We start from the raw sequence: 19,759 nt of genomic DNA, 5'->3' as shown, positions 1-19,759 counted from the left end.
AGCCCGGCTCAGATTCTGTCTCCGTCTCTCTCTGCCCCTCCCCACGTGCTCATGCTCTCTCTCTCTCTCTCTCTCTCTCAAATATAAACATTAAAAAAAATATGCATGGGTGTCTTCTCTGTCCTAAATGCTTTCTCCGTGCACGGAATACTCTGCGGCCATCAGGAAGAATGTTCCAGCTCCATCTGACTCATGTGGGAGCCACGATACAGGAAATGGAAACAGCAAGGTGCTGTGTAGTGTGCTACTTCTGAAGTTAAAAAAAAAAAAACAAAAAGAACGTGCAGTTTCTTTCTTTTTTTTTAAATTTTTTTTAACGTTTATTTATTTTTGAGACAGAGAGAGACAGAGCATGAACAGGGGAGGGGCAGAGAGAGAGGGAGACACAGAATCTGAAACAGGCTCCAGGCTCTGAGCTGTCAGCACAGAGCCCGACGCGGGGCTCGAACTCACGGACCGCGAGATCATGACCTGAGCTGAAGTCGGACGCTTAACCGACCAAGCCACCCAGGCCCCTCAAGAACGTGCAGTTTCAATGTGTTTGCACACCCATCGAAAGTCTCAGTACTGCATGGGATGAGGAGAACCGAGTGGCTGAGGGTAGGGTGGTGAGGAGACGCCCTCTTCGCAGTGTTCTCTGCTGAACAATGTAACCGTTGCTCCGTATGTGTGTATTACCTGTGGAAAATGACAATCAAAAGCAGACCCCTTCCCCTTCGGGAGCTTGGGGGGAAAGGCAGACACGCAAACAATTACAACATACTTGGCTCATTGTTATCACTGAGACTAGACAGAGAAGGGAGTATAGGAGAGAGGACGTCCAAGTTGGCTTGGGGGTGTGGGAGAATTTGGAACGATCACGGCGAATGCTGGAAGCTCTGTCAGCTCAGCCTTGCCAGGCCCCGAAGAGCACAGTGAGAAGGGACCCGTGCTAGAGCTGCGGGAGCCAGCGGAGGCCAGAAGGCAAAGTGCTTTGTGTGCCAAGAGATTTTATCGTAATAGGAAATGGGTGGCTGTTACAGAATTTTCAGTAGGGGACTGGCCTGTTCAAGTTGCTGTTTAGAGAGAGGACTCTGGCGGGAGCGTGGAGGGCTAGATTAAGAGGGGCAAGGTGGGGTGCCAGGAGCCTGGGGATGAGGTTAATGCAAGAATCTAGGTGAGTGAAGGCAGATGGTTGACCTGGGGCAAAGGGAGCAGGGAAGGGGGGTAGCGATGGGGAGTCAAACCGGAGACATGCAATGGAGCCACAGTGTGTATGGAGACCACGTACAGATCCAGTTCTGCGGCTCCTGGTTTTCTCACTCTGGCATCTTCGGCACATTCAGGGCCCTGGACTCCCCTGGCAGCTGGCAGGATGGGTCTGGAGGGGCCACTTCCCGGTCTGCCTGCCTGCCTCCTTGCTCCAGGCTCCCGCTCCTTGGCAAAGAGGGGCAGAGGAAAGAGAACAGAAGATTCTCCCTCGCCATCCAACTCCTAGGTCTCTCTTATTTATTCCACGCTCTCTCCCGATTCGGGTCCTCTCATTATTTTGAGCTGTAGAGCCTGCTGCTTCCCTGGCTGGGCTCTCCCTCCCCCGTCTGCGAAGTGTCAATCAAGCCATCAGATGAGCAGTTCAGCCTCACATCCTCGGTGGCTCTGCCCCAGGACACGAGCCGCAATTGCTGACACACAGCCGTGCGTGCGTGGGGTAGGGCTGCCGGCTCTTTCTTTAATAGTCTTCCGATCCAAAATGGGTGTTAAAATGGAATTTGAGGGGATCTCTTCTCTCCTCCTGCCCCTGTCAGGACAGCCGCAAGGACGGGGCAACCCTGAGAGAGAAGGGGAAGACTTCAGAAGCCGATTTCCTTTTCATTTCAAGGTTGGGCCACGGCCAGTGTCTGCTTTCGGAGGAGCTGTTTGAAATTCTTAACAAGAAGCGGATGCTTGCGTCCAGGAATCCAGGGCAGCCTTGTGAAGTGACGGTGGGGGAATGGAATTGTCATTTTATTTCTGAAGGGATAGTACGTTCAACAAAGGAGAGGTGGGAGACAGAGCCGCTTTGTAGCTTCCCTGGAGAACGAACAATAAGAGACGGTTGGGGAAGGGGGGAGGGGGTGGGCAGCAGGAAGAACCGAGATTCGAACAAAGAAAGAACTTCCCCCAGCCCTGGAACCAGTGACCAGGAGATCTGAGGAATCTGCTTCCCCGGGGGATTCCTCCCTCTCCTTTTACAAATTGTGAATGGAAGCTCAATTTTGATAGGACGTGGAAACTAATGAGCATTAATCTCAATTACTGTGCCGAATTCTCTTTAGATCTTTGATAACACGCACACACATAACTCCTGGTTGCGATCCGAGTGTGTGTATTTGTGCTCTGTTCTTTTTCTTAGGATGGTTTCATACATCCGCACGTTTCGATGTAGCCCACAGTCCTCAGCTTGTCATTTTGAATCGCTCCATAGTATTCCGTTGTGTCAACCCGCCAGATTTGCTCAGATATTCCCTGTGGCTGGGTTGTCTCCAGTTTTCTATATTGTAAGAGCATGGCTATGAATGTCTTCATACAGATGTCTTTTTCTTCCCTTGGATATTTCCTTGGGGTATAGTTCCCCAAGTCAGATTTCTAGGTCGGAGGGTTTGAACCATTCTACTGTCCCTGCACGCTGCCCCGCAATCTCCCGAAGGCCCAGACAATCTGAGTCGCCACCCTATTCTCTCCCCTTCCCCACGGCACTGACAACATCAAATTTTGTCATTGTTACTTATTGTTGCTCATTTAATAGGCACACAATCGTACCTTGAAGTTAATAAATTCCTATCTCTTTCATTGCTAGTGAGGCTGGGCACACTTCCATGGGAGGATTTATTGTCTGCTTCTCCTTGTGTGTAGACGGTTCATCTCCTCTGACACCTTATCAAGAGAAATCTGGGGACTGACCTTATATATTTGTATCAAGTCTTGACATACTTAAATAGTACACTTTTCCCCGTTGTGTCTACCATTCCTTAAGGGAGCCGTCCAACTGTGAGGAGGGTTGGGGTTGGGGGTGAGGGTAGAATTGAGATGACTTCTGGATTCTAGAGTGGTTTTTTTTTTTTCCAGAAGAAAAAAAAGCCAGTCATATGGTACCCCTCTTCCGGACCCCCATTTTCCTGCTAAAGGAGGGGCTGGGCTGAGAGGACAGCCGGTTGCCAAGGCCACTCGGGGGCATCCTTTGCTGGGGGGCGGGAGCAACCTGGGATCACATGATCTCCTGGTCCAGTGTTTTTTCCCACTCACAGTATGGCCGTGAAAGAAACAGCAAACTGTTATTTATGTATGTACGTATGTTTATTTATTTTGAGAGAGAGAGAGAGAGAGAGCTCTTGTGCACAGGGGAGGGGCAGAGGGAGAGGGAGAGAGAGAATCCCAAGCAGGCTCTGTGCCGCCAGCATGGAGCTCAATGCGGGGCTCCGTTTCAGGAACCGTGAGACCACGACCTGAGCTAAAATCCAGAGTCTGACACTTAACCGACTGAGCCTCCCAGGTGCCCTGAAACAGCAAACGATTTAAATCAGAATCATCATTACGAGTTCTGACCAGTCCCCAGTACAGCACAGTGGTTAAAGGAACAGGATCCGGAGCAGATGACCCTAGGTTCACATCTCGGTGCTTATGTTTACCAGGTGTGTGGCTTCGGGTGAGTCGTAACCTCCATAAGCCATAATGTCTTTGGCTGTGAAGGGGGTGTTTCAATCATGGCTGCATAAAAAGCTACCCCAAAACGTAGTGGCTAAAACAACAACTGTTTTATTCTATCTCACGATTTTGTAGGTCAGGAATTCAGATGGGGCTTGGCCGGGTGATTCTCTTTCATGTGGCGTTAGTTGGGTCACTCAGCGGTATTGAGCTGGAGGCTGGGCTGGGCTGGGGGAGGGGGACATTCAAGATGGCTTCACTCTTTTCTTTTTTTTTTTTAACATTTATTTATTTTTGAGAGAGAGAGAGCGACAGAGCGTGAGTCGGGGGTGGGGGCAGAAGAGGGAGGGAGACACAGAATCTGAAGCAGGCTCCAGGCTCTGAGCTGTCAGCACACAGCCCGACGCGGGGCTCAAACCCACGAACTGTGAGATCCTGAGCTGAAGTCGGACGCTTAACCAGCTGAGCCACCCAGGTGCCCCAAGATGGCTTCACTCTTATGTCTGGCTCCCTTGCAGTCTCGGGGCCTCCCCTCAGGGTCTTTCCCGCAGGGCGGTTGGACCTCTAACATGGTGGCTCAGAGCTCCAAGAGGGAGTCTCCAGGACAAGAAGAAGCGCTCGGTGTCTTATTAAGGCCTCGGCTAGAAAGTGTCCCAGTGTCACTTCTGCCTTACTCTATTGGTCACACAGTCACAGAGCCTGTGTTGGGAGGAGTGACCATGAATTTGGGACTGTCTTTAATGTGCCCAAAGTGGGGATAAACACGTGTCCACGTGTCCTTCTAAGGCTGCAAGGGTTAAACAAGGAGATGCGTGCAGAGGCCGATTTACCGTGAAGCTAATGACACTTCAACCACGGGGCTCCTTAACTGGATGGTCTCTTCCTAGTCCTGGCATCTAATTTTGCATTCATGATTTTTCTTTTCTCTTCCTCTTCTTTCTTCCTTCCTTCCCTCCCTCCCTTCCCTTGTCTTCCTTCCTTCTTTTATTTTTGAGAGAGTGAGAGAGACAGAGAGAGAGAGCAGGGGAGGGGCAGAAAGAGAGGGGGACAGAGGATCAGAAGTGGGCTCTGTGCTGACAGCAGAGAGCCTGATGCGGGGACGGAACTCACAAACTTTGAGATCATGACCTGAGTCAAAGTCAGACACTTAATCAACTGAGCCACCCAGGCGCCCCTCTTTTCTTTTTCTTAAAGAAGACCCCCAAATTGTGTAAGAACCAGGCCCTACAAATCCTAGCTCTGTCCTGAATACATGTAAAAGTACTTACTTAGCACACTGCCTGGCACAGAGGGCGCGTTCCCTACAGGGCCCCTCCATGCCCCGGGCTGGTGCCTGGTCCCCTCTCTGTGCCTCAGGACAAAGCTCCACCTCTCTGTCCTTTCCATTTGTTCCGGATAATTTCTTCTCCTTTGTAAAAAGTGAAAGTAAGACATGCTGAGAATAATTTCATAATCACAAAACTGCCCTTTTGTTTCCTGCATCTACCCCCCCGACCTTGCACCCCACCGGGGAGGTGGGTCTTACCCTGGGCAGAGTGCCAGGTTCTTAGCTTGGCCCTCTAGAATCTCCAAAGGAAATCAGGCGGGAGGGAGGGAAGCCAGCAGGGGGAGGCAGCATTCCTGGTGCCCAGCTCGGTCTAGGAGGCATTGAAATTCCAGGGCCGAAGTCCCGAGACAAAGATCATAATGAGACAGGAAGGTGGCATGGGAAGGAGCCATTTGCATGACAATAATTGAGCCAAGAATAGAAAGCTAGAGGGATACAAGGGTGAGGCTGGCAGCTGAGCTGGGCTAAACCTCAGATCAGACTACCCAGCTCCACTCTGCAGGAGAGGTGGGGACTGAGCCCTATGCCAGGTTTTGTGGGGAGGGAGGGGTTGGGAGAAGGATGCAGCCCAGGGGATTGTGGGAATGCTGGCCAGGCTGGACTTTGCCCTACTCCTCCTCCTTCAGCCCAGAGGCTTCTTTGTGTGTGGGCTTTGTGGCTGTAGGACTAAGTGGGCATTATGGCTGCTCAGAAAGATCTCTATGATGCCATTGTGATCGGGGCAGGCATCCAGGGCTGCTTCACGGCATACCATCTGGCCAAACACAGGAAGAGGGTCATCCTGCTGGAGCAGGTACTATGTTCCCTTTGCACTCCTGACCTTAGGGACGGTCCCTCTCTCTTCCCCTAAAGAGAAGTTTCCAGAGCCAGCAGACTTTGGAGTGAGGTCTGATTGTCAAATTCTGTGCAGTTTGCGGCTTTGCTGCCTAGTGTATTTCGTGACAATGCAAAGAAACTTCCACCGTCCCTAAGACCCACACTGGGTTTCCAGGCTCATTGCCTCCTCTTACTGCCTCCCGGTTCCTGCCCTTGACAGAGAAGTGTCCGAGGCACCGTTCTCTTCCTTCTTGCCAGTCAGTTTCTTCTGTGCCTTTTAAAATGGTTGATCTGGCCCGGAAAAGTAATCAGTTCTGCTTTGGGTAATCTCAAGTAAAAATAATTTTGCCCAGAGGCAAAAGCTGATTTGTCAGCCTAAGAGGTAGGATTCTTCCCTGGGTATTCCTGGCCTATCACGCTGGAACCCAGCAGAAGCTTCTGTTGCTTTCTCTCACCTCTGGTTGATGGCAGCCTTATTGTTTGATACACAGGCAGGACGACTTAGGTCTTATTTTTCCCTGTGGAAAAGGTGACCCCACGCGGGGCAGTGTACCCTGACCACGGCACATGTGGGTGGGCCCTGTGAGTCTCCAGGGTCCTTCCCCGGGCAGGTCCACCCAGCCCACCTTCCAGAGTCCTCTATCCTCCCGTCCTCTCTACAGCTATCCAGATGAGTTTTGATTTACCCTTCTTGGTAAATGATCTACATTGGTTAGAAACCTTTTTCAACTTCTCTATCAGTTTTCTCAAAGCCTGAGGGATTCCTGGTTTAACCTTGCAGGAAACTCTCCATCCTCTGCTAAATCCCAAAGTGGCTCCCTTGTCCCGAGTGATCTGAAGCCACAGAGAAATAGCATCTGCTTCCTTGTCCATAAGACGGAGGGGGGCTAGACTGGAATGATCTCAAAGGTTCTTTGTGATTCTGTTTCTCTAGGAGACTAGGTGGGGTGGGGGTTGCAGCAAGATGACCAAAGGCTAACTAACGAAGGGACTTTGGGATGTGAATAATGTTAGCAAAAGGGAAGCTGAGTTAGTGCTACTGAAAACTTTTGTGCCGATGGCTAAATCAGTAACTTGGCCGTGAAGGGAGACTGAATGGAAAGATCTGAAGGTGATGAGCTGGCTCCAGGGGGTGGGGATGAGGGGCGGGCAGCGTAAGGGGTAACAGCTTCGGCTGTCTCTCTTGTTTTCCGTCTCCAGTTCTTTCTACCGCACTCCCGAGGAAGCTCCCATGGGCAGAGCCGGATAATCAGAAGGGCATATCCTGAAGACTTCTACACCCAGATGATGGATGAGTGCTACCAGATATGGGCTCAGCTGGAGCATGAGGCTGGGACCCAATTACACAGGTTTGGGTGTGGGTGGGAGAATTCCTTGAATTGTGGGGCCCAGTGCCTGGGGGTGCTTGGAGTCTGTGAGGGGGCACCGCCATCAACACTTGAAATGTGGTGGAGGGACACAGGGCCCAGGGGAGTGCCAGACACGTGGAAGTATTGTGCCCACTGTCATGACGATTGCCCCACAGGGCCATCTGGCTCCTGCCTCACTCTGAGCTCCAGCACTGGGGTCAGACACATGTTCGAGGCTGGCAGAGGTTGTACTGGGAAGACTGCTGAAAAGGCACTGGGAGCAGATCTCCAGAGCTGGCTCCATGGAGCCATCTGAGACTCTTTTAGGGCAGAGATTGAAATCAAGGAGGAGGCTGCTGTCTTGATTTTTTTTTTAATGTTTATTTTTTTCTGAGAGAGAGAAAGCACTAGTGGGGGAAGGGCAAAAAAAAGGGGGAACAGAGGATCTGAAGCGGGCTCAGTGCTAACAGCAGCGAGCCCTATGTGGGGCTGGAACTCACGAACCGTGAACTGCGAGATCATGACCTGAGCCAAAGTTGAATGCTCAACCAACTGAACCACCCAGGGACCCCTGTCTGGATTCTTTATATTCCTGCTAATATCATAGCCCTTCATGCTGGGTCCTCATCCCCAGAGTGACCTCTGTAATCCATGCATTCTCTCTGAATGCCTCTTCCTATAGGCCTCCTCTTCAGGCCCTGTTGCTTGCTGGAGATCTCGATTGTTCCCGTGGCTCTCTAACCCTTAAGACACTGTTGCCCCCCCCCCCCCCCAAACCTCCACTGACCTTTCAAACACTCATGGAGAGGAAGGCAGACAACCCATCATGCGCAGAGAACTTGAACCACCCACCCCACGTCCCCTCCCACCTTCTCTGTGGCTCTTAACTGAACTTTCTACAAAATCACGGCTCTATCCTACAGGGTGGCAGTTATTTTAATGGCCAGGAACCAAGAGGTTACTGTTCTGTTGCAAAAACACCATTAACTTAAGCACAAAGTGAAATCCATTATGCAAATACAGCTAGGACAGCTAATTACAGATTTATTCCAGAGGCAGCTAATGCACCCAGCACCCAAATAAAGGAGCATGTCTTGCTGAGGGGTGGCCTGGCAAAGGGACCCCTCTCTGTCAGCCATCTGTGAATACTGCTGAATGTCTGGTAGTAAAAGAAGTGCCAAGGCCACGGAGGGATCGCTTCTTCCCAGCGGACACGGAGGGAGGCAACTAAGATGTTGGGAGAGTGATGTTATGAGAGTGTCTGGAACCTTTCAGAGGGAACATGGTTCTGGAGACAGGCTTGGACTTGACTTGGTGCTCTACCTCTTACGGACTGCGTGACACTGGAAAAATTTCTATACCTCTCTGTGCCTCATTTTTTCCTCACAGGGCTTTGTGGGGATGAAACGAGACTCTTAGGAAGTACTTGGCATAGTCCCTAGCACCTTCTGATAAGTGGTAGCTCCTACGACCTCTTCCGGGTCAGCGGTATCCTATCTGCATTGCACAAGGCAGGAAGAAGGGCAGGAGGAGACACGTGGGGCGTAGCAACCATGGACAAACCGCTGCTGGAGAGAGGGAAAGGAACCGCTGGGTAGGAGAGTCTCATAATCTCACAATCCTTTCCTTGGCAGGAATTTGGAAGGGCTTTGGGACCAGGCCGACCTGCTCTACACGTCAGCTCCGACACATTTAGCTATATGGTTTAACTCTACGAGACTCAGTTTTCTCATCTGTAAAGTAGGGGTATCTATTTCATGGGGCTGCTGTGAGGATAAGTATGTGAAGGGCTTAGAGTAGTACCTGACAAGTCCCTCGTCATCACTGACACCATCATCACCTATTTAATGCTTGTGATAAGAGACTAAGGCTGTTTTAAAAGGACTCAACACCGGTTAACTCATTTATTTCTCCCCGCAGCCCTTTGAGAGATTTGTTACTGAGTAGTCAGGGTCCTATTCCTGCAAATCACAGGATTACTATACTCCTCCTTAGTCTAGAATAGGGCTTGGCGAACTTTTCCCGGAAATGGCCACATAGTATTTTAGGCTCTGCAGACCATATGGTCTCTGTTGTAACTATTCAGCTCTGCCAATTACCCAACTCCTGCCATTGTAGTGTGAAAGCAGCCACAGATGATATGTAAATAACTGAGTGTGGCTGGGTGCCAATAAAACTTTATTCACGGACGCTGACATTTCATATTCTTCTCATGTCATGAAATGTTCTTTTGTTTTTTGTTTTTTTTTAATCAACCACCAAAAAAAATACAAAAATCATCTTGGCTTGTGTGACAAACAAAAACAGGTGGTAGACCTGATCTGGTTCCCGGGTCATGGTCTGCTGGCCCCTGGCTTAGCAGATACCACAGACTGGTTACTTTGTCCATCCCCTCTGTCCCAATAAATCCGTGTCTAAATCATCCCTGGTGGAAAGACTACTAATGTTTATTTAAAGATAGGGACAGGGGAGCCTGGGCAGCTCAGTCGGTTGAGTGTCCCACTTCGGCTCAGGTCATGATCTCGCGGTCCGTGAGTTCGAGCCCCGCGTCGGGCTCTGTGCTGACAGCTCAGAGCCTGGAGCCTACTTTGGATTCTGTGTCTCCCTCTCTCTCTGTCCCTACCCTCCCCCTTTTTCTCTCTCTCTCTCAAAAATAAATAAACATTAAAAAAATTAAAGACAGGTACATATTGGGGCACCTGGGTGGCTCAGTTGGTTGAGCTTCCGACTTCAGCTCAGGTCATGATCTCATGGTTCATGAGTTCGAGCCCCACATCGGGCTCACTGCTGTCAGGGGAGAGCCTGCTTCAGATCCTCTGTCTCCCTCGCTGTCTGCCCCTCCCCCACTTGCACGCATGTGCGTGTGCACGCGCTCTCTCTCAAAAATAAATAAAAACGTTAAAAAAAAAAAAAGACAGGGACGTATGATAGCCCCTCTTAAAAGACCACTCTGATGCCTAGAATCCCCAGTTATGAAAAAGAAAGAGTACAATGAATGTGCTTTGGAAAACCTTCCGAGTTCTACAGAGTGCTAGGTGTGTTGCTATTATTATTTGAATCATTATCAAGTCCTTTCTTGTGGCTAATCTGATTGACTCGGGCAGGCTAATTTCTTTGGTTCTTTTCTTTAGGAACACAGCACAGGTACTTCCCGTTCCAATTCTTTTTGCTTTTATTCTTAATTCTGATTTTCTACAATGATGCATCATCTCTGGGGTTCTTATTCTCCGAGGTTCTTCCCGGAGAACCAGCACAACATCATGATCTAACCGGTAGATACAGATGTATTTACTTAAGGCCACTGCACAATGATTAAAAAAGCAAACAAACAGACCACCAAACATCTTCAGGAGTTGCCGGTGAAGGTGGTTGTCCGATTCTTTTCATTCTGTTCTGCCTCTTCCTGTGACAGTGGCATACTAAACATGGGTGGGCTCAGGATATTTGCATATATTCTGGGTACAGACAATGACACAGGTGCTGGATCACAAGGTCCGAGTCTTTTGTGACGGGTATAGCCAGGACGCTGATACCACCAGCAAATCCCAGCTCTGGGGCCCAGCTCTTGCTTGCCCCGCCTTCTCCCTTTGAGTCCTAATATCTAGCTCCTGACCCAGGCTGCCCCTGCTTAGCTGACAATATCAGACAAGATCACAGCCGTAGGCAGTACAGCTGCTGGCAGAACCTGGTGGCCCCCTCCGCAGCTGCTGCTTCCTGTGTCTGTGAAGTGCCTGGCTTGTCAGCCACATCCCCTCCCTGGAGCAGAGTCTTTGTTAACCAATTCCACCTCGGCCCACTGAGCGGAAGATGAAACGCCAAGAGCTCCTCCAAAACCAACAAAGACAGCAGCCATTACCGAGTCCCCTCCCCAAGGTGACTCTGGGAGCTGGCTTGCCGTGCACTTTAAACCCCCGAGAGGAGAAAACGGGAGCCTGGGATGGGAGGTGGCTGACGCGGGGTGCGCTGCCTGCCCCTCCCGATTCCTGCTGGCTCCATCCGGCGCCCTGGCCTCCTATAGGAATGGATGGAAATCCCCTATCACCAGCTCCTTACATCATGTCCGAGGCTTTAGTCGGCCAGAGGAGTCAACAAGGCCCTTGGGAGGATTCTTCGATTACCTCTTCCTAGTGCTGGATCCGGCTGGGGTTGGAGGAAGACGCCCGTTCACACCACACGCTCTGCGCTCAGCTGACCGCGTACTGGGAGCTGGTAGCTGCACTCCTTCCAGGGTTCCCTGACAACCCAGCTTCGCTTCAAGGTGCTCTCTTTCTGGGCCAGCCCTGACCAGGCATTTCCTGGAAAAATTTTTTTTTTTTTTTCCTTGCGACGGCCTTGTCTCCTCTCATTCCTCCCCTCCCCTAACTTTGTAGCCTAGGTCTGAGCAGAAAGAGAGCACAGGGAGACCCAGAGCACAGGGGTGAGAAATTGATGCAGAACTAGCCGGTCTGTTTATTGGGATCTAGGAAAAGCCATTAAGAAAATAAGCATTTAAATGATTTCAATCCGCCCATGGAAGTCATCTATCTTCATACTGGGGGGAAAAGGCCCATTCTCTGATCCCGGTTTTGACTGACTGATTTCCAATTCTCTAAGCATTTCCCACAGGAGCCTCTCACCTATCTCCCATAATGACAGGCCTTTGCATTTCCAGGCAGTGTTTTACATTTATTTCCGATTTGCTCATAATGGTCAAAAATCTCTCTCCAATCGGAGGCATTTCTCCAGCCGTGCGCGGTTTCCCTCAGGCCAAATAGCTCAGCTGTGATCCACGGAAAATGAGAATTTCCCAAACGCATCTTCGGACCAGGGGAGGGTCCAGCATCACAAATTCAGATGGAAAATTTCCCACTGTTAGATCAATATCTGGGCTAAGAAATAAATGCCACAGGGGCAGAGAGCTGGAGCAAAATGATTACAATTGGCACAATTACACTCACCGGCGGAATCAGCTCACTGATTACTCCTAGGGACGGGAGCGCCCGCTTCATCCACCGCAGGATGGCTTGGGAATTAGAACATCACTCAGCGTTTCATAATTCGACTGATTTGCCCGTTGTCTTGGCATGAGTTTGTTTTCCCCATACAGTACATTCCTGTAAGAGGGGTTCTTACTTCAAGGGAAGAAAGAAGGAAGAAAGGGAGGGAGGGTGGGAGAGAGGAAGGGAGGAAAGAAAGTGACCGAGTCTCCGAGTCTACGGGGAGAGACCGAGAGATGGGGAGAGACCGAGAGACGGAGGTTGCTCTGTTGCAGGCAGGGGTTGGAATACGTTGCTCCGAAATTTCTGAGCCAGGGATCTGACATTGTAACCGTGGAGGTGAGGGTTCAGCCAGGTCTTTCCCAGAATTCTCCCCAGCCACAGCCCCAGAGGGTAGAAAGGGCTCAAGAACATATCCTTGCATGACTTCTGAATCATCCTCTCCACTGAGAAGTCTACCAGGCAAGTTTTCATTCCCTGAGAACCCATCTGAAGTCCTTTTGGGGGCCACGGGGAAAGGACCCGGCTGGCGAGTGGGGATTCGACAGCATCTTTCCTCTGCTAAGCTTTGAAGAGGCAGAGGCTCTCACTGCTTTCTCACCAGTGGTGGATGCCGGGTAGGCGGGGGCCGTGGCCAATGGATTGGCCACGCTGCGCGGCTCTGTGTACTGACACCGGCCCTGGGGCCTGCTGTGTCCCTACCCCCTCCCAATCTTCTCTTTAATCCCCCAACCAGATAATGTAGGATTTGGAAGCATGTAATATCCATGAGACTCCATTATAGGCTATTACGAGCTTTATACACAGTACCTGGGGGATGTACCAGGCTGATGCTGGTCACTGCGGCTGCCGAAAGCGAGAAGGGACTACAGCAACAGTCCCGAGGTCCAAAGTGACCCTTCTATCGTTTAGATCAGTTTCCACCAAAAGGGAGCTCTGGTCTCTTGTGACAGAGAGACAGGAAAGTATTCAAGAGAAACAGATTTCACTCCCCCAGAGAGTAAGAAGCATAAAAGGACGTATAGGGAGAGACAAAACCATAAAGTCACTGAATTAATTGCTGGAACCCTAAGAGACCATCTACTGGTGTTTCTGCAGGAGGGTGCTATTGGCATTGGGGTAGGATCTTTCTGAGCATTGCAGGTTTAGCGTCCCCGGCCCCTGCCCACTAAATGTGAGTGGCAACGCCTAGGCACTGTGATGACTAAATAAATGGCCCGCGCCATTCACATGCCCTAGGGTCGGGCGGTACCACCCTGGGGTGGCACCACCGATGGTCCAACAGGCACGTGTTCCAGGGGAACGTGGGGCCTGGAAGAGTGTGCAACAAGAGCAAGGTCCCGGGGATGTCCCAGGACGGGACCCAGAGCCAGGTGTCCCGATTTAGGATCCTTTCCACAAGACAGGCAGCCCCCAAGGAGGAACCAAGCACAGGCCAGTGCAGCAGGGGACAATAAGTCATATGACAAGAAAAGGGACAAAGGAAAAGAAACAGCAGGGGGTGGCGTGGGGGCAAAGAGACTAGAGATCAGGGGCACGTGGGTGGCTCAGTGGGGTTAAGCATCTGACTCTTGATTTCAGCTCAGGTCATGACCTCACGGTGTGTGAGTTTGACCCCCAAGTTGGGCTCTGCGCTGACAGCACTAAGCCTGCTTGGGATTCTCTCTCCCTGGCTCTCTGCCCTCCCCCCACCCACACTCTCAATCTCTCTCTCAAAACAAATAAATAAACTTAAAAAGAATACAGATCAGAATAGTGAATGGATCAAGGGAGGGAGGAAGAGGAAGAAACACCTTTCCAGGTGAGGATTTCAGATGTCTGCCGTATGGAAGGACAAGCAAACCAACAGTGAGAGCCCAGGGTGGACTTAGGAATGGGCTGGCAGTCCGCTCAAGAATACTGACCGCGACCCTAACAACAGCATTGAGATGACTTTACCCGTTCTTTTTATTGTTAATTTTTTAAATCTTTTTAAGTAAGCTCCACGCCCAGTGTGGGGCTTGAACCTACGTTCTGGACATCAAGAGTTGTATGCTCTGCTGACTGAGCCAGCCAGGCGCCCCTGACTTTACCAGTTCTTTGAACAGGAGGCTGAGACCTCCTTGATGGGACCCTTGCTGAAGAATGAGACAGAAGGGCCCAGGACCCTGACTCATACCCTCACTCACGTGCCTTTTTCTTTCTTTTTTTTTTCCTTTGCTTTCTTTCTTTCTTTCTTTCTTTCTTTCTTTCTTTCTTTCTTTCTTTTTACAGGCAGACGGGGCTACTGCTGCTGGGAATGAAGGAGAATTCAGAATTAAAAACAATCCAGGCTACTTTGTCTAGACAGGGGGTGGAGCACCAGTGCCTTTCAGCTGAGGAGCTGAAACAACGTTTCCCCAATGTTCTGTTGGCTAGGGGAGAAGTGGGGGTCTTGGACAAGTCCGGAGGAGTTCTCTATGCAGACAAGGCCCTCAGAGCCCTGCAGGTAGTGTGTGCGGCTTTTGGGGCAACGCAGCCCCTGCGGTGGTTCCAATCTGCCGTCTCCCAATCACCTTGGCCGGATGAGGGCCTTTGCCCTGCTGGCTTCATTCTCGACCTTTTGGGCAGGCGGTCTTATAGGCCCTGCTAGGCCTGGTCTTTACGGGACAGGGGGTCTGGAGTCGGAGCCCTCTCTTCCGCCCTAAGTGAAGGACTTTGTTCACCAGGGTGAACCACATAACTATGTAACTAACTTGCCCTTCCCCTCTGCCGCCCTTTTTAGGATGCAATTCGACATTTGGGAGGCCTCCTGTGTGATGGAGAGAAGGTGATGGAGATAAAACCGGGGTTCCCAGTCACAGTGAAAAGTACGGCCGGGATCTACCAAGCCAAGAGCTTGGTCATCACAGCGGGCCCTTGGACCAACCAGCTCCTCCGTCCCCTGGGAATAGAGCTGCCTCTGCAGGTAAGGGGAGCTGGAAGCCTGAGCGTTGGTGCTTAAGAGAAGAAACCTTGGCGTCAGACGGACTCAGGTCTGAGTCCTGGATCTGCCACTTGCTACCAGATGACCTTGGGCAAATTAGGATACCTCATGAGCCTCAGTTTTATAACCTGTCAAATGGGGATATGACTGTTGGAGAATTAAATTATGTAATAAATATGAAGCCCTTAGGAAATGGCTTGACCTGTAGTAAGCGTTCCATAAATCTGAGGTATTATTAACTCTGGGAGGGGGAGGGGGAGAGAGAGAGAGAGAGAGAGAGAGAGAGAGAGAGAGAAGTACGGCCGGCTGTAAATAAATATTAAAAAAACAAGACTGGAAGAAGAGACAGATGCAGAGATCTTTGTACCTCATATCAAAATGTAACATGTCGGGAGCCTGGGTGGCTCAGTTGGTTGAGCGTCAGACTTTGACTCAGGTTGTGATCTCACGGTTCGTGACTTTGAGCCCCATATTGGGCTCGCTGCTGTCAGCACAGATCCTGCTTCAAATCTCCGTCCCCCTCTCTCTCTCTGCCCCACCCCCACTGGTTCTCTCTCTCTCTCTCTCTTTCAAAATCAATAAATAAACTTAAAAAAAACAATGGAACATGTCAATGACGTGAGAATTGGGTGAAACAACGATGGACGAGTTAAGAGGGGGCACCCAGCTTGTATTCAAGAGCTACAGGACCCCAGAAGAAACTGTTCTTTTATAGTTTCAGGGCTTCCCCCCCCCTTTTTTTAATGCTTATTTATTTTTGAGAGACAAAGAGAGCGTGCGTGGGGGAGGGGCAGAGAAATCAGGAGACACTGAATTCGAAGCAGGTGCCAAGCTGTCAGCAAAAGCCCGAGGCGGGGCTCGAACCCATGAATCGTGAGATCATGACCTGAGGTGAAAGTCGGACCTTAACCGACTGAGCCACCCAGGCGCCCCCATGGCTTTCCCCCTTTATCTCCCACTTCCTCTCTCTGCTTCAAGACCCTGCGAATCAATGTGTGTTATTGGCGAGAGAAGGTTCCCGGAAGCTATGGTGTGTCCCAGGCCTTTCCTTGCTTCCTAGGCCTGGGCCTCAGCCCGGCTCCCCACCACATCTACGGGCTGCCCTCCGGAGAATATCCAGGGCTGATGAAGGTGAGCGGAAAGGTCCAGAGAAGGCTGGCAGGGGCCCATGCAGATTTGGGCCAGCTGCTCTAATGTCCTTTTCAACAGATCCCTCAGAACCCCCCTCCCTTTCGGGGAGCAGAAGGAGCAGGAGAAGAATACTTCACCATTCCCTATTTGCAGCACAAGACCCCCAGCTGTCCTGAGGCAGCAAAGGGAGCCCTTCCTTTGCAAACACAGGGTTGGAGGGGGAAGGAACAGCTAAGGCAACCTCGAGTGGCAACACACACAGCATCGGTCAGGACTGGGGAAGGCTGGGATGATGGATGGGGGCCCTCTGTGAGAGCCTGCCCCCTGGGCTGGGGGGTGTGCAGGAAGGCCGGCCCTCGCAGCTCACACCGCTCTGATTGGGAGCTAGGTCTGCTATCACCACGGCAACAATGTAGATCCTGAGGAGCGGGACTGCCCGGAAGCATTCTCAGACATCCAAGACGTCCAGATCCTGGGCCGCTTTGTCAGAGATCACTTACCTGACCTAGAGCCCACGCCTGCCCTTTTGGAGCCCTGCTTGTACACGGTAAGGGTGTGGGCGGCGGGGCAGGCCCCTCTCACAGCCCCGGAGAACAGGGGAAGGAGACAGAACTCAGCACTGCTCAGGCTCACATCTAATTGACCCCTGACATGATATGTGACTTGAAACAAATGAGCTTATTTCCGTGGGTCGGTTCACCTCTACCGGAGAAGCCCCGCTAGAGGTTATTCATATTCCTTTTCATTAGCACACGAGGCTGATGCCTGGCTGCCCCTCGCTATGTTTCCCAGAAGAGCTCTAAAAGATTTTTTGGCAAGATGTTCTAGTTGAACAGGCCTTAGGGACGAAGAGAAGAGACAGATGTCACCAGGGCCTGAGGCATTTTGGCTAAAGTTAGTTTACACGCATTAACTGAGCACCTACTGTGTTCATAGCTCTGTCTGAGAAGAGAGGCAGATGGACAAATGAGAAAGACTGTCGCACCCGGAGGGGGCACTGGCATGCAGAACGCATCCTTGTGCCCCGTTCCCATTTTTTCTGGAAAGCAACCCAGCCTGGTCCCCTCCCTCCCTTGCCTGCGGCTCTTCCTCTTCTTTCTATCCTCAGAGGACACAGGTGTGATCGTTTCTTTCTAGAACACCCCTGATGAGCACTTCATTCTTGATCGACACCCAAAGTATGACAATGTTGTCATCGGTGCTGGATTCTCTGGTGAGCCTGAGCAGGGGAAGACGTGCCTTAAAGCTGACCTATTTCAGTACCAGGCAGAATGTTGTTTTTTCTTTCTTTCTTTCTTTCTTTCTTTCTTTCTTTCTTTCTTTCTTTCTTCTTTCTTTTTAATGTTTATTTATTTATTTTGAGAGAGAGAGAGAGAGAGAGAGAGAGAGAGCGGGGCAGGGGCAGAGAAAATGGTGTTTTCTGCGCTCTTGGCCGGCCAAAGTCTAGACTCGACTGTAAAAAGGTGCTGGGTGGTGCAATCAGAGAAGAAAGGATAGCTCTGGTGGGAGGCAGCTTCCAGTTTTGGGATGCGGACCAAGAAGAGAGGTGGCCTTATTTGGGGACAGGGTAGCGGACATGCAGGGACCCCAGCCGCTGTCTCTGAGGAGGCTTGACAACCTGCTCTCCTTTCCCTAGGACATGGATTCAAGCTCTCCCCTGTTGTGGGGAAGATCCTGTATGAATTAAGCATGAAATTAACGCCATCCTATGACTTGACACCTTTTAGAATGAGCCGCTTCCCCGGCCTGGGCAAAGCCCACCTCTGACCCCTGGCCAGCGCCTCCTTTTTGTACACTGGAGCCGGGAATAAAGCCCTCTGGCTGTAACATGCCCTCGTGTTCTCCTGCCTCTCTTGAGTCCCCTGTCAACGCCGCATGATTGAATCGACCTTCTCTCCCTGGCCAGCTCGCCAGTCCTCACTACTTTTTTTGCTTCCGGAAGGTCAACCAGATATTCCACAATCACAGAGTAGCGAGGACCTTTGAGATGGCTGTCTCAATAAGGAGGACGCATAAGGAGTGGCTCACGGGACCAAAGCAGTTGTTAAAATTCTCTTTGCTGAGGCATTTGATAAACCTGGGGTGGATGCGACTAACGCTGCCCAGGGGAGGGCAAACAGAACGATGTGTAGACCGCTGCTGCCCTTGGAGTTCCTTTTGCGAAAGCTGGAGCCACCCTCCATCACAAACTCCCATAAAATCTGGCTCACCTTGGGTGCACAATAAATGTTTGTTGGGAAAAATGTGTTGAGCAAACAAATAAATAAAAAGCTGCATTGCACTAAAATCTGCGGTGGGCTGTATTTTCCATGCGACCTTATTTCTCAGAGACTTTAATTGTCTAACTCAGCACCCCAGAGTCCATTATCCCAGGAATCCTTGGGGTCTTCATCCTCTCAGGGCACCGCGCCCTCTCTCCCTGGATTCTTTGTCTGGTTCTCGTCCTCGCTCTGGTTCTGCGAAGACGCTTAGCTCCCCAGTCTCTCATTAGGGTGTATTGTCAGGTCCTTATGAAGATGGAGTTGTTATACCAGAAAGGAAGAGAGAGGCACACTCGCTTAGAAACCCTGTTCAATGTTTGAATGTTAAATGTGCCATTTTATTATCATTAGGATTGCTCCCACTTAATGAAACGGCATTAGCACCGAGTCGGCTGGCCTCCTCGCACTAATTGCTTTGGAAGGGAACAGGCTCATAACTACCCCAGGGTGGGTGGAGGGGTGAGGGGGGTAACAGGGACTCGAGCGGGGCCCATCGAGCTCCGTCGAAACCCCAGCAGGAGCAGCTCCAGACCGGGCCAGTGTGACTTGAGAAAAGGCCTGCTCTGGGGAGAGAAAAACTGGGACCAGCTGGGGTGGAAATGTCAGGGGGAGGCAGTGAGTGGGAAGAGAGGGAAATGGGAATAGGAGTAAAAATATCCCCAAAGGAAAGACAACACAGAGGAGATTGCCTCGTAGGCCTAGGCACACGGATCGGCGCTGATTTCTCCGGGGAGTTGTAAAAGCCAGCCAGTCTCCCGCGCCCCAGCCAGGCCTGCTTCTTAGGTGCTCTCCGAGGCTCCCTTGCACCTCAGCCTCCATAAAGTGGGAATAATCACGTCCGCAGAGTAGGAATAATGCTGAGGTGATGCCAAGCGCCAGGAGCCAGACAGACGCAAAAGGACAAACACTGGAGGATTTCACCCACAGGTGACGCTTAGGGCAGATTCACAGGGACGGGAAGTGGATGGTCGCTTCCGGGGAGCTGAGGAGAGGGGGGAATGGGGAGTTCGTGTGTAAGGGACGCAGGGTTTCGGTTCGGGAAGATAACAAAGTTGTGCAGATGGTGGTGATGGCTTCACAACACCGTGGTTTAACACATTACAAACACAAACGTGGTTTAAGAGAGTGTACTCAATGCCACGGAACGGTGACACTTAAAGATGATTAAAATGGGCAGCGCCTGGGTGGCTCAGTCGGTTGAGCGACCGACTCTTGATTTCGGCTCAGGTCATGATCTCTCAGGTTTGTGAGATCGAGTGCCGAGTTGGGCTCGTGCTGCCAGCTGGGAGCTGGCT

The 19,759-nt window shown here is 51.0% G+C and overlaps 1 protein-coding gene across 4 annotated transcripts in view; it reads left to right on the top strand.

Moving 5' to 3' along the window:
* PIPOX (pipecolic acid and sarcosine oxidase) overlaps positions 1–18,479 on the top strand; it is a 41,023-nt gene extending 22,544 nt beyond the window's left edge. Inside the window, exons 1-9 of one of the 4 annotated variants that reach the window (XM_078437541.2) lie at positions 5,356–5,780; positions 7,004–7,152; positions 14,382–14,595; positions 14,872–15,054; positions 16,051–16,203; positions 16,282–16,470; positions 16,592–16,750; positions 17,341–17,416; positions 18,146–18,479. In XM_078437541.2, coding sequence (XP_078293667.2) covers positions 5,667–5,780; positions 7,004–7,152; positions 14,382–14,595; positions 14,872–15,054; positions 16,051–16,203; positions 16,282–16,470; positions 16,592–16,750; positions 17,341–17,416; positions 18,146–18,189 — 1,281 coding nt within the window. In that variant the 5' untranslated portion in view covers positions 5,356–5,666 and the 3' untranslated portion in view covers positions 18,190–18,479. Of the gene's footprint in view, positions 1–5,355; positions 5,781–7,003; positions 7,153–14,381; positions 14,596–14,871; positions 15,055–16,050; positions 16,204–16,281; positions 16,471–16,591; positions 16,751–17,340; positions 17,417–17,839 lie in introns of those variants that run through there. The other 3 variants (XM_078437540.2, XM_078437542.2, XM_060646829.3) reach the window with 3 other exon arrangements.
* Positions 18,480–19,759: the final 1,280 nt, after the last annotated feature.

Source organism: Panthera onca, chromosome E1 (genome assembly GCF_046562875.1).
Source record: "Panthera onca isolate mPanOnc1 chromosome E1, mPanOnc1 haplotype 2, whole genome shotgun sequence".
NCBI classification, from domain to species: Eukaryota; Metazoa; Chordata; class Mammalia; order Carnivora; family Felidae; genus Panthera; species Panthera onca.
The sequence above is the reverse complement of the archived record's forward strand: the minus strand, read 5'-3'. Positions and strand labels throughout refer to the sequence as shown.